Source organism: Tamandua tetradactyla, chromosome X (genome assembly GCF_023851605.1).
Source record: "Tamandua tetradactyla isolate mTamTet1 chromosome X, mTamTet1.pri, whole genome shotgun sequence".
In the NCBI taxonomy this organism is placed as follows: domain Eukaryota; kingdom Metazoa; phylum Chordata; class Mammalia; order Pilosa; family Myrmecophagidae; genus Tamandua; species Tamandua tetradactyla.
In genome coordinates, this window is record NC_135353.1 from 103,802,891 (window position 1) to 103,822,086 (window position 19,196).

The 19,196-nt window shown below is 40.8% G+C and overlaps 1 protein-coding gene across 1 annotated transcript in view; it reads left to right on the forward strand.

Annotated features, from left to right (window-relative positions):
• The first annotated feature begins 16,190 nt into the window (after positions 1-16,190).
• The window catches only part of STARD8 (StAR related lipid transfer domain containing 8), an 82,360-nt gene continuing 79,354 nt past the window's right edge, over positions 16,191-19,196 (forward strand). The window contains exon 1 of the mRNA XM_077145689.1: positions 16,191-16,426. Within this exon, the coding sequence (XP_077001804.1) occupies positions 16,382-16,426 (45 nt within the window). The 5' untranslated portion in view covers positions 16,191-16,381. The remainder of the gene's footprint in view (positions 16,427-19,196) is intronic.

Consider the following 19,196-nt stretch of genomic DNA (forward strand, 5'->3'; position numbering starts at 1 on the left):
GAGGTCAGTAGTTATGTCTCCTCTTCCATTTCTGATCTTATTTATTTGCATCCTCTCTCTTCTTCTTTTTGTCAGTCTTGATAAGGGCCCATCAATCTTATTGATTTTCTCATAGAACCAACTTCTGGTCTTATTGATTTTCTCTACTGTTTTCATATTTTCAATTTCATTTATTTCTGCTCTGATCTTTGTTATTTCTTTCCTTTTGCTTGCTTTGGGATTAGTTTGCTGTTCTTTCTCCAGTTCTTCCAATTGAACAGTTAATTCCTGCATTTTTGCCTTTTCTTTTTTTCTGATATAGGCATTTAGGGCAATAAATTTCCCTCTTAGCACTGCCTTTGCTGCATCCCATAAGTTTTGATATGTTGTGTTTTCATTTTCATTTGCCTCGAGGTATTTACTAATTTCTCTTGCAATTTCTTCTTTGACCCACTCGTTGTTTAAGAGTGTGTTGTTGAGCCTCCAGGTATTTGTGAATTTTCTGGCATTCTGCCTATTATTGATTTCCAACTTCATTCCTTTATGATCCGAGAAAGTGTTGTGTATGATTTCAATCTTTTTAAATTTGTTAAGACTTGCTTTGTGACCCAGCATATGGTCTATCTTTGAGAATGATCCATGAGCACTTGAGAAAAAGGTGTATCCTGCTGTTGTGGGATGTAATGTCCTATAAATATCTGTTAAGTCTAGCTCCTTTATAGTAATATTCAGATTCTCTATTTCTTCATTGATCCTCTGTCTAGATGTTCTGTCCATTGATGAGAGTGGTGAATTGAAGTCTCCAACTATTATGGTATTTGTGTCTATTTCCCTTTTCAGTGTTTGCAGTGTATTCCTCACGTATTTTGGGGCATTCTGGTTCGGTGCATAAATATTTATGATTGTTGTGTCTTCTTGTTTAATTGTTCCTTTTATTAGTAGATAGTGTCCTTCTTTGTCTCTTTTAACTGTTTTACATTTGAAGTCTAACTTGTTGGATATTAGTATAGCCACTCCTGCTATTTTCTGGTTGTTATTTGCATGAAATATCTTTTCCCAACCTTTCACTTTCAACCTATGTTTATCTTTGGGTCTAAGATGTGTTTCCTGTAGACAGCATATAGAAGGATCCTGTTTTTTAATCCATTCTGCCAATCTATGTCTTTTGATTGGGGAATTCAGTCCATTAACATTTAGTGTTATTACTGTTTGGATAATATTTTCCTCTGCCATTTTGCCTTTTGTATTATATATATCATATCTGACTTTCCTTCTTTCTACACTCTTCTCCATACCTCTCTCTTCTGTCTTTTCGGTTCTGACTCTAGTGCTCCCTTTAGTATTTCTTGCAGAGCTGGTCTCTTGGTCACAAATTCTCTCAGTGACTTTTTGTCTGAGAATGTTTTAATTTCTCCCTCATTTTTGAAGGACAATTTTGCTGGGTATAGGAGTCTTGGTTGGCAGTTTTTCTCTTTTAGTAATTTAAATATATCATCCCACTGTCTTCTAGCCTCCATGGTTTCTGCTGAGAAATCTATACATAGTCTTATTGGGTTTCCCTTGTATGTGATGGATTGTTTTTCTCTTGCTGCTTTCAAGATCCTCTCTTTCTCTTTGACCTCTGACATTCTAACTAGTAAGTGTCTTGAAGAACGCCTATTTGGGTCTAATCTCTTTGGGGTGCGCTGCACTTCTTGGATCTGTAATTTTAGGTCTTTCATAAGAGTTGGGAAATTTTCAGTGAAAATTTCTTCCATTAGTTTTTCTCCTCCTTTTCCCTTCTCTTCTCCTTCTGGGACACCCACAACACGTATATTTGTGTGGTTCATATTGTCCTTGAGTTCCCTGATACCCTGTTCAAATTTTTCCATTCTTTTCCTGATAGTTTCTGTTTGTTTTTGGAATTCAGACGTTCCATCCTCCAAGTCACTAATTCTGTCTTCTGTCTGTTTGAATCTATCATTGTAGGTATCCATTGTTTTTTCTATCTTTTCTACTTTGTCCTTCACTTCCATAAGTTCTGTGATTTGTTTTTTCAGTTCTTCTATTTCTTCTTTATGTTCAGCCCATGTCTTCTTCATGTCCTCCCTCAATTTATCGATTTCGTTTTTGAAGAGGTTTTCCATTTCTGTTCGTATATTTAGCATTAGTTGTCTCAGCTCCTGTATCTCATTTGAACTATTGGTTTGTTCCTTTGACTGGGCCATATTTTCAATTATTTGAGCGTGATCCGTTATCTTCTGTTGGCGTCTGCGCATTTAGACAGATTTCCCTGGGTATTGGATCCAAAAGTTTGGAAGATTTTTCTGTGAAATCTCTGGGTTCTGTTTTTCTTATCCTGCCCAGTAGGTGGCGCTCGTGGCACACATTTGTCAGCGGGTCCCACCAGTAAAAGGTGCTGTGGGACCTTAAACTTTGGAAAACTCTCGCCGTCTGGGGGGTTCGCTAGCCGAAGCGGCTTGAGCCGGCCCGGGGTCCGAACGCAGGGAGGGTTGCTGGTCGCCGCAGCCCGGGAAAGAGCCCATCCGAATTTCCTAGTCGGCCCTGGGCGACAAGCGTGGCGGGAGGGCGCCAGCGACAGCGGCCCGCCTGGGAGAGTACACGTTCCCCGGGAGTCACGGGTTTGGAAGGGGCCTCCCCCACCCGTCACCATTCTCCGCGGCCTGGGGGTTTCCGATCCAATTCTCTCAGTTGGTCCGGGGGGCTGTGCGTGGTGTGGGCGCCAGCCACCTTGGTTTCAGGGGACCGCCTCTCCAATTCTCCCAGCTGGCCCTGGAAGGGGGAAGGGAGTAACTCCGGCTGCTTGCCGCCCCGCCCGGTGAGGCCCGCGCGCCTCGGCAAACTCACCCGAGCTGCTTCTCTCAGCCAGCCAGCCGTTCCAGGATGGGGTACGCTGTCTTTTTTTATCTCTGTTGTGGCTTTGGGCGCTTTCTGTATCGTTTCTACTCCCCTAGTAGCTGTCCTGGGGAAGAAACTAAGATCCACGCATCTTACTAAGCCGCCATCTTCCAGGAAGTCTCTTTCTGCATTCTTGATTCCACTGGTCAATACTTCTATCTTTGTGCCAGTACCATGCTGTTTTCCCCACTGTGGCTTTATGATTGGTTTTAAAGTCAGAGAGTGTTAACCCTCCCACTTCGTTCTTCTTTCTTAGGATGCTTTTAGCTCTCTTTTCAGAGTCTCTTTTCCTTCCAGATAACTATGGTTAGCCTCCTATCCATGAGCAGGGAATGTTTTTCCACCTGTTTAGATCTTCTTTGATTTCTTTTAGCAATGTTATGTAGTTTTCTGTGTACAAGTCCTTTATGTCACTAGTTAAGGTCATTCTTAAGTGCTTGTTTTTTTTAGTTGCTATTTTGAATGGATTTTTTTTCCTGAACTGTTCTTCAGTTCAGTCACTGCTTGTGTATAGAAACGTTACTGATTTTTGCACATTAATTTTATATCCTGCCACCTTGCTGAATTTGTGTATTAGCTCAAGTAACTTTGCTGTAGATTTTTCAGGATTTTCCAAATATAGTATCATGTCATCTGCAAATAATGAAAGTTTTACTTCTTCCTTTCCAATTTGAATGTCTTTTATTTCTTTGTTCTGTCTGATAGCTCTAGCTAGAACTTTTAGCACAATGTTGAATAATAGTGGTAACAGTGGGCATCCTTGTCTCATTCCTGATCATAGGGGGAATGCTTTCAGTCTCTCTCCATTGAGTATGATACTAGCTATTGGTTTTTCATATATTCTCTTTATCATATTGTGCTGGTTTGAATCTGTGGTGGACAGAAAAGCCATGTCCTTTAATCCTCAGTCAATATTCCTGGGTAGGAGCATTTTGATTGTTCCCATGGAGATATGACCCAGCAACTGTGGGTGGTAACTTTTGATTAGATGATTTCCATGGAGGAGTGTCTCCACCCATTGAAGGTGGAGTCGCTTACTGGAATCCTTTAAAAGGAGAAACATTTTGGAGAGAGTCCCTTTTGTAGAGCCACGAAAGCCAGCAGATGCCACCATGTTCACCAAGTGTCCTTCCAGCTAAGTGAGAAACATTGAACTTCCTCGGCCTTCTTGAACCAAGGTATCTTTCCCTGGATACCTTAGATTGGACATTTCTATAGACTTGTTTTAATTGGAACATTTTCTCAGCCTTAGAACTGTAAACTAGCAACTTATTAAATCCCCCTTTAAAAAGCCATTCCGGGGCGGGCCGCGGTGGCTCAGCGGGCAAGAGTGCTTGCCTGCCATGCCGGAGGACCCCGGTTCGATTCCCGGCCCCAGCCCATGTAAAAAACAAACAAACAAACAAAATATAATAAAACAAGAAAATGTTTAAAGATGTTTCCCTTTCTTCCTCCCTTCCTTCCTTCCATCCTTCCTTCCTTCTCTGTCTTTAAAAAAAAAAAAAAAAAAAGCCATTCCGTCCCTGGTATATTGCATTCTGACAGCTAGCAAACTAGAACACATATTGAGGCAGTTACCTTTCATTCCTATCTTTTGAAATGTTTTTGTGAGGAAAGGATGTTGAATTTTGTCATGGGCTTTTTCTGCGTTGATCAAGATGATCATGTGATTTTTCCATTTTGATTTGTTAATGTGCTGTATTACATTAATTGATTTTTTTTGTGTTGAACCACCCTTGCATTTCTCATATAAACCCCACTTGGTCGTGGTGTATAATTCTTTTAATGTGTTGTTGGATTTGATTTGCTAATATTTTGTTAAGAATTTTGCATTTATGCTCATTAGGGAGATTGGCCTGTAGTTTCCTTTCTTATAGCATCTTTACCTGGTTTTGGTATTAAAATATTAGCTTCATAAAATGAGCTCAATTTTTTGGAAAAGTTTGAGCAGGATTGGTGTTTGTTAGTTCTTTTTGGAATGTTTGATAAAATTCTCCTGTGAAGCCATCTGGCTCTGGACTTTTCTTTGTAGGAAGATTCTTGATGACTGACTGAATCTCTTTACTTGTGATTGGCTTGTTGAGATCTTCTATTTCTTCCTGAGTTGATGTAGCTTGTTTGTGTGTTTCCAGGCAATAAATTTTCCCCTCAGCAGAGACTTTGCCTCATCCCATAAGTTCTGATATGTTGTATTCTTATTCTCATTCATCTCCAGATAGGTGCTGATTTCTCTAGCAATTTCTTCTTTGACCCACTGGTTGTTTAAGAGTGTGTTATTTATTCTCCATATATTTGTGACTGTTCTTACTCTTTGGTGGTTATTGAGGACCAGCTTCATTCCATTGTGATCAGAGAAAGTGCTTTGAATAATTTCAATGTTTTTAAATTTGTAAAGACCTTTTTGTGCCTCAGTATATGATCTATCCTGGAGACTGTTCCATGAGCACTAGAGAAGAATGTATATCCTGGTGTTTTGGGGTGCAATGACCTATATATGTCTATTAGGTCTAATTCATTTATCAAGTTGTTTAACTTCTCTCTTTCCTTGTTGATCTTCTGTCTGGTTATTTTATCTATAGAGGAGAGTGGTGTATTGAAGTATCTTACTGTTATTGTTGAATCATCTATTGCTTTCTTCAGTTTTGCCAATGTTTCTCTCATGTGCTTTGGAGCTCCTTGATTGGGAGCATAAACATTTGTGATTGTCATTTCTTCTTGGTGAATTGTCCCTTTCACCTTTAATTAATATATAGTGTCCTTCTTTGTCTCTTATGATGTCTTTACATTTAAAGTCTATTTTGTCTGATATTAGTATAGCTACACCTGCTTTCTTTTGGTTGCAATTTGCGTGACAAATCTTTTTCTACCCTTTTACTATCAATCTATTTGTAGATTGTGTCTTAAGATGAGTCTCTTGAAAGCAGCATATAGCTGGATTATATTTCTTAATCCATTCTGCCAATCTATCTTTCAATTGTCAAGTTTAGTCCTTAACATTCAAAGTTATTACTGAAAAGGCATTTGTTGAATCCACCATCTCATTTTTAGGATTTTATTTATCAGATCTATATATTCTTTTCCCTCTTTCTCTTTTTCCCATGCTCTTGACTTCTGTTCACCAAGTTTTTATATTATAGTTGGAACATTAAGGAGATTGGTCTGTAATTTTCTTTTCTTGCAGTAGCTTTGTCTGTTTTTCATATTATGGAGATGTTTGCTTCACAGAATGAGTTAGGTAGATTTCCCTCCTCTTCAGTTATTTTTTTGCAGAGTTTGAGCAGGATTATTACTAATTCCTTCTTGAATGCTTCAATTATTTTTTTTTGAAGAGTTTGAGCAGGATTGCACACAAAGAACCCCATGTCCTAGACCAGTGCACAACAGAGCCAAGCCCCAGACTCATGCATACACACAGCTACATCCTTCCTGGATGCTGAGCACCCATGTTCACAGGCACTAGTGTAGCATCCCCAACCTGCACTTGTTTCTGAGCTGCAATGCCTCACCTCACTGTTGTGCCCCACCCCGTGCCTGCATCCTACTACACATCCATCCCACAAACACAAGGCTTTAGACTACTGAAGGAAATCAACTTCCAAAGTAAATCAATCAAGATATTTACATGTGACAAAAACAACAAAAGATCAGTAAGCATATCACAATGCAGGCAGATATAGTCCAGACTAATGACCAAATTAAAACACCAGAGGAGACACAAACGTTATATTATAGTTTGTCCATATGATTGAGGCATGGTAATATTTATCTTTTTGTTCTTGACATTTCATTCAACATACAGTGCATACACATAGTTGCATGCCTCACCACTTCTTTACTTCTTGCGGATGCTCAGTAGTCTATTGTATGTATACATCATAGTTCCACCTTCCATTCCTTAGTCGTTGTACCCTTAGGCCACCTCAATTCATTGTGGATCTCAAACACTGCCGCCATAAACACCAGTGTGCAAATGTCCATTCATGTCCCCACACTCAGTTCCTCCAGGTGTATACTGAGCAAGGGATGGGGATCATATGGCAGACCTATCCTTAGCCTCCTGTGGAAGTGCCACACTGCCCTCCAAGGACTGCACTTCTCAGTTTCCCTACTAACAGTGAATAAGTACCTCTCTTTCTCCACATTTTCTCTAACACTTGTTTTTCTCTGCCCACTTTAAAACCATTTTATTCACACATCATACAATCCAATCTAAGTATATAGACATGCCTTCACCACCATAATCTATATGAAGACATTTCCTTTTCTTCCACAAAGAATCCATACCCTCTACCATGCCCCTCACCTATATTGATATTTAATTTTGGCATAATGCCTTTTTTACATTCAGTGGAAGCATATTACAATGTTTCTGTTAACTATGGACCCCAGCTTGCATTGTTTGTACATTTTCCTTTATACCATCTATTTTCAACACCCTGCAATGTTGACATTCATTTGTTCTCCCTCATGCAAAAACGTTTTTTTTTATTTGTACATTTAATCACCATTATTTCCACTCTAGGCATTCCTAAACTATAATGTCTCAGTCTTTACCCTCTACCTTTCCTTCTGGTTTCAAATGTGCCCTCAGCCCTTCTCCCTCAATCATACTCACATTCAGCTTCCTTCAGTGTACTTATATTTTTGTGCTACAATCAGGTGGTATTGTGTTATCCATTTCTGAATTTTTACAATCAGTCCTGTTGCACAGTCTGTATTTCTTCAGCAACAATTGTCCAATCTCTACCCTATTTCTATCTCCTGAAAACCTGTGTTCTTAACTTCAATTCTCAAAGTTCACACATTAATGTTAGCTCGTATTAGTGAGACCATACAGTATTTATCCTTTTCTTTCTGGCTAATTTCACTCAGCATAATGTACTCAAGTTTCAACCATGTTGTTACATGCTTCATGACTTTATTCTGTCTTACAGCTGTGTAATATTATATACGTATGTACTACAGCTTGTTGAACCACCATTGATGGACATTTGGGCTGTTTCTGCCTCTTGGCAATAATAAGTAACGCTGCTATAAACATTGGTGTGCAAATGTCCTGTATAATTCTTTTAGTGAGCTGCAGAACTCAGTTTACTGGTATTTTACTGAGGATTTTTGCATCTATATTCACAAGGGATAATTGCTTTAGTTTTCTTTTCTTATGGTTTCCTTAATCTGGTCTTGGTATTAGTGTAATATTGGCTTCATAGAATGAATTAGGAATTATTCCCTCCTCTTTAATTTTTTAGAAGAGTTTGTTCAAGATTGCTGTTCACTAATTCTTCTTGGAAAATTTGATAATATTTCCCCATGAAGCCATCTGGTCCTGGGCTTGTTTGGAGGTTTTTGATTACTTATTCAATTTTTGTACTAGTCATTGATTTGTTGAGAGTGCCTATATCTTCTTGACTCTTTGTAGGTAGTTCAGATGTTTCTAGGAATCAATCCATTTCTTGAATTATCTAATTTGTTGGGATTCAGTTGTTTATAGTATCCTTTTAGAGTCCTTTCTATTTCAGTGGGGTCAATAGTAATGTCCCCCTTTTCATTTCTAATTTTCATTATTTGGTTCCTCACTCTTCTTTCCTTTGGAAGTCTAGTTACAGTTCATCAATTTTATTGATCTTTTCAAAGAACCAACTTTTCATTTTGTTGATTATCTATATTGTTTTTTAATTCTCTATTTCATCCATTTCCACTCTAATCTTTGCTATTTCTCTCTTTCAGCTTGTTTTGATTTTAGTTTGTTCTTTTTTTCTAGTTCCATGTGTTTTAAGGTTAGATCTTTGACCTGACATCTTCCTTCTTTCTTAATGAATGCAATTAGAGCTATAAGTTTCCATCTCAGTATTGCCTTTGCTGCATCACTTAAGTTTTGGTATGTTGTATTTTCATTTTCATTTGTCTAAATGCAACTCCTAATTTCCCTTGTGATTTCCTCTTTAACCCACTGGTTATTTAAGAATTTGTATCCAGCTAATGATGTGACAGATATTTTCTTGACTGTCAGGAGCTAACAAAATCAAGCAGACTTTGACAGTCTTTTCATGTTGGGTTTGACAGTCTTTTCATGTTGGGTTTGCATTGGCTGGTACGCTCTTTCAGAGTTCAGCCCACCTATTAGGAAGATGAGCTTATGACCAATGTAAAGTGAAAGGTCCTCCCTGTCTTCTATGGGTTTGTGTCTTGTCCTGTGCTTCTAATTGCTAGTGGCCTTATGAGTTCCCCAATTTACAGGAATTTAAATGTCCCATCTACTCCCCAGGACCTTCTCCCTCTCTTGTTGTTCCCCTGCAGAATTTCCACAAGTAAGCCTTTGTTCCAGGCCACCCTACTCAATTGTTTCTCATTGCACTTTTGCTGTTTCAATCTGCTTTTGAGTTTAGGGAAAATTCTGGGAGTGGGAGGCATGCTGGAGATTTCCCCAAGTCAGTCTTTTCCATCTGAAACTAGTCCAAGGACCCACAAGGAGAGCTGGCAATCTCCAAATTGCCCTGGGCTGAATTGAGTGAGGGGCCAGAAATTATAGCAGGAGCCTCCTCTATGGCTCCAGCCCCAAAATTCTGCTTTCTTGTCTTGGCACCTATCCAGTAAAGGCAACCTTTCCAGTGTCCTCTACAGCTCTGAGAAAGCATACCATGTGTAAGTGTCCTCTGTTATCTCTGTCCGTGATAGGTCATCCTCTATTATCACACAATAGTTGCTATTGTGTGAAGAGTATGATTCATTGGTATTTACCTATTTTACCAGCCCATCTTCTCACAATGTCCTATCACTACATTTTATGCATTTTCATTTTAGAATCTGTAAGAAGTAAAAAATGGTGGTACAAATGAAAATAAAATACAGTGCAATAGTACTGGCATTTATAATTAGCTATATGGTAACCTTCACTGGAGATCTTTATTTCTTTATGCCACTTCAATCTACTGTTTAGTGTCCTTTCCTTTTAGCCTGGAGAACTCCTTTTAGCACTGTTTATAAGGCAGGGCCAGTGGTTATGAAGTTTCTCAGCTTTTGTTTATGTGGGAATGTCTTCATCTCCCTCATATTTTTTTGTTTCATGCAAAAACTTATTTATATTTGTAGTGTTAATCAGTGGACACATAGGTCTATACAACCCCTTTCAATTATGTTCGCCTTCAATGTAGTAATATTGCTTATAGACCTCTCCCTCATTTTTGAAAGACGATCTCACCACACATAAAATTCTTCATTGGAAATTGTTTTCTCTTAGCCTTTTAAATACTTCATTCCAATGCCTTCTTGCCTCCATGATTTTCTATGAGAAATTGCAGATAATCTTATTGAGGCTCCCTTATACTAAACAGGTTGATTTGCTTTTGCAACTCTCATAGTTCTCTCTTTATCTCTGGCATTCAATCGTGTTCTAGTTTGCTAGCTACCAGAATGCAATATACCAGAAATGGAATGGCTTTTAAAACAGGGGAATTTAGTAAGTTGCTAGCTTACAGTTCTAAGGCCAAGAATATTTCCCAATTAAAACAAGTCTATAGAAATGTCCAATTTAAGGCATCTAGAGAAAGATACCTTGGTTCAAGAAGGCCGATGAAGTTCAGGGTCTCTCTCTCAAGTGAGAAGGCACATGGCAAACACAGTCAGGGTTTCTCTCTCATCTGGAAAGGCACGTGGTGAATGCAACATCATCTGCTAGCTTTCTCTCCTGGCTTCCTGTTTCACGAAGCTCCCCGGGAGGCATTTTTCTTCTTCATCTCCAAAGGTCACTGGCTGGTGGACTCTCTGCTTCTTGTGGCTACATCGTTCTACTCTCTCAGAATTTCCCACTTTCTCCAAAATGTTTCCTCTTTTATAGGATTCCAATAAACTAATCAAGACCCACCCAAATGGGTGGAGACACTCCACCTAATCCAGTTTAACAACCACTCTTGATTGAGTCACATCTCCAGGAAGATGATCTAATTATAGTCCCAAACATACAGTACTGAATAGGGATAGAAGAAATGGCTGCCTTTACGAAATGGGGTTAGGATTAAAACATGGCTTTTCTAGGGTACACAAATCCTTTCAAACCAGCACAAACAGTTTTACCCCTCCCTGTCTGGGCATGATTTTCTTCAAGTTTATTCTGTTTGATTGTCTGTTGGACTTCTTAAATGTGCATACTCATGTGCTTCTTTAAATTTAGTAAGTTTTCTGCCATTTTCATTGGCTATTGCTTCTGCCCCTTTCTGTCTTTCTTCTCCTTCTGGGACTCCCATGATGCATGTATTGTTTCTCTTGATGGTGTCCCATAGATGTCTTGAGTCCTGCTCCCCCCTTTTCCGTTATTTTCTCTTTCTGTTCTTCAGTCTGAATTATTTCAATTGTATTGTCTTTGAATGCACTGCTTCTTTCTTCTGTCATTCTGATCAGCTGTTGAAACCCTCTAGAGAAGTTTTTATTACACTTATTGTGGTCTCCAATTCCATTATTTCTGTTTGGTTCCTTTAAAAAATTTCTGTCCCTTTATTGAGATTCTCATGCGGTTCATTCATTGTTTTTCTCATATCCTTTATTTCTTTCTCTGTTTTCTCTTATTTTTTTGTGTATATGAGGATTTCTTTAAAAAGTCTTTGTCCATTATGACTGAAGTCTGGTCCTCTTCATTGATGGTTTCTGGAATTTTATTTTATTCCTTTGGATGGGCTATCATTTCCTGTTTGTTTGTTTTGTAACCTTTTGCTACACACTGTACATTTTAATATTTTAAAGTGTTAACTCTGAAATTTAGTCACTGAGCTATGTGTTCCTTACGTTTGTATACAGCCAGTGATTAAACACAGATTTCCTTGAATGCCAGGGGTTAACAATAACAAGCCAATGACAAAATAACTTTTCACAACCTTTGCAAACTGGCTCAGCATTTGCGGGTGCTCTCCTTCAGAGTTTAGGCCTCCTATCAAGATGATCAGTCCAAGGTAAATGTGAAGGGCAAGGTCCTCTTCATCTTTTCCGAGTCTGTATTTTGTCCTAGGCTCCACAGTATGCATCACGGTATGAGCCAGGGACCTATAATGGGAGTATTGGCTGGCTCCACAACTGGGAAGCAGTGGAGGAGGGGCTAGCAAGGGTGCCTTGGGCGTCTCCTACCACATCTGAAAGCTGCATTTTCTTGATTCGTTACTCACCCAGTAACTGCAACCCTTTACATGTTTTCCTGAGTTTTGAGGAAGATGGCCCTGACAGTTTTTGCTAGTTCTTCAAAGATTTTGTGGTGGAAAGATACCCTAGAGTGTCTTATGCTGTCATCTTGGTTTATCAGAACTGACGAATTATTTTTAATAAAATAGGTGTGGAACAATTCTTCCTACACCCTTTTTCTGCCTCCTATGTTCTTGGTCCAATCTGGAAAAGTGACGGATTGGGTCCTGCCTGTGGAATCACTGTCTGAACTTTAGTGCAAGTATCATTTATAGTCATCTCTTCTATGTTCTTGAGGCTGATAGAAAAGTGTAAAGCTAGTTGGGCCAACATTTCCCTTGTATACGTCTGGTGGCAAGAAGCTCAGTACTTTATGGGGCAGCCCATACTAGGATCTTTGGTGCTCTGTAAAGCTCTGACTGTTGCATCAATGACAGACCAGGGGCTAGAACCCAAGCCTCTTGTCCACCCAGACTAGTGAACTGTACCATGGCTGCCACCCTTAGAACTATAAAACTGCATTTTATTCAAGTGGTAGGAGAAGCACTTTCTAAGAAAGCAGGAAACCTGGGCCCGAGACTGGGCTCTACCATTGCTGTGTGAAATTGCACAATCCTTTTCCTTCTTTGGACCTTAGTTTCCCTTGTGTACAATGATGGGGTTTTAACTAGATGCTCTGCAAACACATTCCAGGATTTTCTAATGAGACCTTATTAAGACCTTCAAATGCAATGGTTCTCAAAGTGTCATCTGAGAATTTCTAAGGGTCTCTGAGAAGTCTCTCTTTCCAAATTGCTTATCTACAGGAGGCAAGATTTTTTCATTTATTTCAATCAAATCAATGCATTACAACAGACTGAATATGAAGCAGCTGTGAGAATCTAACTGCCTTCTATTAAGCCAGACATTAAAGAGAATGGCAAAAAAAAGTTGTACGATGTCATTCTTCTTTGTAAATTTGGGTTGTTTTGGAAAATTGGCATTCTTCATAAAATATATGAAAATACTGTTATAAAAATGTTACACTAATGTGCTTATTTTTAAACATGTTTTAATGAATCAGAAATATTTTAATGTCATAATTTTGAATACATCAAATATCTAACAATATAATCTATACAAATAAAAAGTCTTTGGGTTACTCAATAATTTCTAATAGTGTAAAGGGGTTCTAAGATAAAAAAAAGTTTCAAATCCCCTGTTCTAGTAGGTCCCCGACTTCCTGTCTCATTCTGTGTAGCCTCACCTTTTCAACACTTCTAATTGTGATTGGTTGGCTATATGGCAGAGGGATGGATGCAATGACTTTGGAAGGAAGCCATCCTTCCTTATGGGCCTCAGTCATACCAGGCCCTTTTTCTGCTTCACTTCGATTCCTTGGCATAACCTGGTGACTTCAGGCCTTAGAAAAGACACCTTATTGGGGATAGTGACAGTTCTTTGAAGGTGAGATAAGGCAGCTGGTCAGGTAAGGGCTAATGTGATTACCACACCCCCACGCCACCCCCACTTGCCTGCCCACAGATTCCCAGTCCCTTCTGGTTCCTTCTTCCTTAACTGCTATGCCCTCCAAACTCTACTTCCCCCCAAAAAGCAGGCTTGTTCCTGCTATGCTAATCATGGCAGGACTTGACTGTGAGGTAAGAGAGACCCTCTCAGCCTCAGAGACCCCCCCATCACCACCACTGCACATCAGAGCCTTCAGTTCCTTCTCTCTTCTTTACAACCCGGTGAGGTATGTAGGGCTCTTTATCTTCAGCCTCTTTTTGCAGCCAGGGAAACTAAATGTCTTAGATAAGAAGTAGCTGGGCTTGGGCTTGAACCCAGGTCTCAATGATACTAAGTCAGTGCTCCTTCTGCTTTACTAGACCTGAGTCAGGAGCATCCAGAAGAGGGTGAGGGAACAAGCAAGAGAACTAATATTTATTGATTACTTACCGTGTGCCAAGCAGAGTAAGTGAGTGAATCCACAGTTTACAGATGAGGAAACAGGCTCAGAGATGTGAAGTGGCTTTTCTAGGGACGTGTTACTGGAAGGTAACAGAATCAGGATTCAAATCCAAATCTGTCTGGTTTCAAAGCTGTTGCTTCTTCAATAACAACATTTATTGAGGACTTATTTTATGCCATGCATTGCACTAAATGCTCTAACCCATTCATTTAAACCTCACAACAAGGTAGATACTATTATTATCCCCTATTTTACAGTTAGGGAAACTAAGGAAGTAACAGGTCCAAGGACACTCAGTTAGAATATTAAAAAGTGGGATTTCTACAGTCTACATCCAGAGTTCATAAGCTTAACCACTATATTATAATATCCTCAAGGTTAAACTGGTGTGAGAGGCCCAGAACTGAAACCTAGGTATTCTGATTTCTCAGGTCAGTGTGCTTTGCACTATTTCCTCCTGAATGAATGCCCAAAGCTGTTGCTGATGCAACTTCTCCCAGAGACTTGCATCTAAGAAGGAGATGAGCTCTAGGGAACAAGAGACCTTTTTGTCATTCTGTGAGGGTATATTCCTCAAGTGTAGTGGTGCTGCCTCTCTACTACCAGATACTCCATCCTCAGGCCTCTGATCACCAAGAAATAGGGCATATGCCCAAAAAAGCGACCACTCTTTCTCTCTGTGTCTTCGTTTCCCATTCCCCCCATCTGGAGGGCTCCCCCTTATATGTCTATGTGCAGTTGGAGGTGGGTAGGAGCTACTTGCGTTGGCTCTTGCTGACCATTTTCCTGATAGGGACCAGCAGAATTCCACTCGAGACAACCCAGAGGTCAGGGATAGAAAGACAGTGAGAGATCACTTATTGTGACCTCCTCATGGAACACATGAGGAAACTGAGGGGCACAGAAAAAATTGTAAGCAGAGATGAAGGGACTCTTACAGACCTCTGGATAAACCCTCTCCACTGATAAAGGAAGTCCTCAAAAACAGGCAGAACGCTTAAAGCACCCCTAAAGGTCCCAGTACTTGGCTCTTTATCTGACCAGCTCGGGTCTCTGAAAGGGAAGTGAGGTCAGGGAGAGTCAGTTATTCCGGGCCTTGTAATAATGACATGTGCCCCCAGAGACCCAAGCCTGGCATTTTGCCATAGGTCCTTGGGAAACTTCTGGCTGCCAGCCATGACACCCAGTCTACTGAGGTCTGAGAAGGGGAGGGGAAGGGGAGGGGTCACTACTCTTTAATGGCTTCCTGCCCAGAAAACTTCTAGATTTGCCTGGTGCTAACTGACTCTATTGAAAGAACAGATTTCAGTGCATCCGGAAGGTTCAAGTTTAGATTTAAGGCTAAACTTCTGGACCTGGAGAGTTCTAAGTTTGAGAATGGTTGAAGGAGGGAAGCCATCATTTCTTCAGAAAATGTTCATAAAAGGACAAACATCCAGTCTGAGCTGGAAAAGAGCTGTTTTGCCTAGAGGCATGGGCATAGCTGAGATGGCCTTTGAGGGCTCAGATTTTCTTTGGGGCATGATCTGACTTCCTATAGACTCCTGGGGGCAGCATAAGAGTTCTGAGAGCAGTTGTAATTATTGGCCAGAATGGAGTTTTCTTCAAACTTGTCCAGTCCTTAACCCTAAACAAGAATCAGACTTTAGACTTAAAGACCTCTAATGCTGCCTCTCATTGTACTGCTAGGGAAACTGAGATCCTGAAAGGGGCCTCTCTGAAGTAAAGCAAGATTCCTGATTTTAAATAAAGGCCAGAGAATAATCCCCTGACCCAAGGCCGCAAGCTTTTTTCCTTTCTACTGACCACCTTCACACTTCCTGGCTTCTACCCTGGCTGGAAGATCTCTTCCCTTGGCTTATTTCCTTAGTACCCTTTCCACAGCCTCTAGGTGGTCTGGTTGTACCTGAAGGTCCCTGGGGAAAGCTGGTGTCAGTTGGCTAAGAGGCAAGCAGGCACACATGCTAGAATGCAAGTGGTGAGACTAGAGGGTGAGCTGGCAGGAGGGCTGGACACCGTGAGCTTGGGAATTGTAATGTTCAGGGAATTTCAATTGGCATAGCTGACCAGTCCAGCCAACTGGTTAACGGTGTGGAGTTTGAATCAGTGACCCGCCTCCTGGTCCCTCCTCCTCAGCCAGTCTCCCTCCCTCCCTCCTTGCCTTCTTCCCTCCCTCTTTCCGTTCCTTGGCCCTAGAGAAGCGTGGAGGCGAGCCGAGCTCTTGCCAGCTGCTACTCTGAGCCTCTCCCCTCACTGTGCTGGCTGATGGAACGCAGGGCCAAGGCTGGCTTTTGCCGTGCTCCCTTTTTCCCTCTAACCTAGTCCCCAGAGGAGCAGAGATCCGAGCCCAGCAGGACCCTGCAGGGCCTGACTGGTTCCCCACACTCCACAATGCCTCTGCTGGATGTTTTCTGGGCTTGCTTCAGGAAGGTGAAGGTAAGTGGCTCATCTCACCCCACTGCTCTGTTGGGGAGGGGGCGGGGGACTGGGAACCGTTGCCTGCCAGCCAGGAAGACAATTGGGCTTCTGAGCATACCTGACACTCTTGGTTCTAGAAAAGCTTGGGTTCAAGTTCCACCTTTGCGACTTCTCAGCTCTGTGACCTGCTGCTTTCCTACAAAAGCATGGGGGCTAGCTAGCTGTTTTTCATAAAACTTGCTTCCATTGCTTCCACAACCTAGCCACAAAGGCAAGGCACTTAAACTCTTTGAGCCTCAGTTTCTTCAGCTGTAAATGTAAAATGAGGACAATACTAACACCAGCCTTACAGAGTGATGAGGTTGGTATTATTGTTTTACATTATATACATATGTAAATGTAAGAGATGGTATGTGTAAAATTTCTAGTGTGATGCCTGGCATGTAGCATCCATATAACCAATGATAACTATTGTTATTACTAGTATTATTTTTCATTTCCATCAACATATACCAAGCACCTACTCCATGCTAAGCACCATGGGGTCTACACAGAAACAAAAAAGAACATGGTTTCTGTCATCAAAGAGGAGGTAAGAAAAGTAACAAATATTTATCAATCACTTAATATATCCCAGATGTGCTATATAGTCAGTTGGTCAAGAAATTTTCATTGAGTGCCTAATATGTGCTGGACATGGAGTTTACATGAGCACAGCAGGAGCCATGAGGATGTGTAAGGCATGGTTTTTGTTTCTAAGAATCTAAGAACCAAGGAACTAATATTATTTAGTAACCTCTATGCACCCAACATAGGCCCTTTCAATTTATTAACTTCTGCAATCTTCACCAAACACATTGCTTTCCTGCTTTTATAGATGGGGGAAGGACATTATGTTAAGAAATATTTACAAGGTCACCCAGATATTATGGGCAGAGTTGGGATCTGAACTCCTAAACCCATGCCCTTCTTTATACTATGTGGTTTCCCTCAGTGCAATCTGGTTGGGACATCTTTAATCAATTAGCCTGACTATAAGATAGGATGAAAGTAATGCTGAGAAGCTTTGGAAAGAAAGATCAATTCCACCAGGAAGGACTAGAAAAGGTTTTACAGGAGGTCACATTTGGGCTGAGCTTGAGGCTTGAAGGAAGAGAAGAGTTCTGTCAGTCCAAAAAGGGGGGAAAGGCATTCCAAGCATGCCTGGCAGAGGGAACTTCATGAGCAAGAGTTTGAAGGCAGTCAAATGATGATGGGTTGGGGGAAGGGCTCATGGGTGGATATGGCTGAAATACAGTGTGTGAGAGTGCTTAGAGAGGGGGAAACAGGGGCTGCCTCCCACAAAGTTTGGAATCAATCTGTGGATTCATGGTCATCACCTAGCAGTGGTCCCAGATGTGATTTTCACTCATGAAACTAACTTAATTCAATTCAAAAGATGTTCTTTATTTGGAGATTAGTGTGTCCTTCTTATGGGGTTGGGGATTCAAATGACCTTTTTTTATGAGGTAATATTGAGAAGTTTTTTATGTCTGTCTTTGGTAAAATATAAAAAAGCTGCAGCTCGCTGATTGTTCCCTTATTTGTTAATTAAAAAATGGTTTTCCTCATCCACGAAATCCCAACATCTGGGGACTACTGTTTTAGGGGATGGAGACTCAACAAAAGGATTCCAGTAAAGTAGGCATATAATTAAGTGGACGATTTTAGGAAAAAAACTCCAGTGACAAAATGTTGGGATGTCATGAAAGGGCCCAAGTGGCTATGCAAATGCCAGGAAAGAGGTGGTTGCAATGGCAGGAGAGTGGATAGGGAGTTGATGATGAAGAGATGTATCAAATACTAAGGATGGTGGAGAGGGGAATTGAAAATGCCTTTGAAGTTTAACCCCAAAGGGGCACCACTTTTCACTACCCTGGTTAACTCATGAATTTAAATCCCTTTTCACTCTTGCTATCAGACTCCCAGCAAGCACCCCTACACCATGTCAGCCCTTAGAAATTGTTACACAAGGAAAGCCCCAAGAGAAGGCTGAGGTTCTTTGTTCCCAGGCCAGGCATTAGCACACATGCACTCATTCACTATATGTCTGTCTACAAACTCTAAACATAGACCTTTGTTCACACTCCCAGATACTATAGACATATATGCAGATATACCATTCAAGCATGCATGCACACAGTCAGAGTTTAACACACATATTCAAAGGATCAAACACATGCAATTGCATATGCACACACAGATAGTACACATATACAAGCATGTAGGTGCACACACATCTACATTCATGCAGATTCAGAGGTAAGCACGTACACACGAATACATGCCCTTCCACACACAAGCATGCAGACATATACAGAGACACAAAGACTCAGGCACATAAGCAGAACTATGTAGACCTACAGAATTATGTAGATCCAGGCACATGTGCATGTATCTACACACACACAACTGTGGTTGTGTGTTTCACTAGCCTTTAAGTGTCTGTCCTCAGCAGACATGAACCAATGTATGGCTAAATTTCAGGGCTAAAGAACAGCTTGCCAGACTCACATACATGTTTGGACTTCATGTCCCCTTTTCTGAAGCTGCTGCTTTGAGGTCCCAGTTGGAAAGACATGTTCTCAGAGCTTGTAACCTCCATAAGGGGTTTGGGCTGCTCTGAGCCACTTTTCCTTTCTGAGTCAGGCACCCTCTTGAGCAATAGCATGGCTGTAGAAGAGCTTACTTAGGGGAGGGCAATAGCTGTGAAAAGATGGATCAAATAGAGGAGGATTAGAGCAGGCCT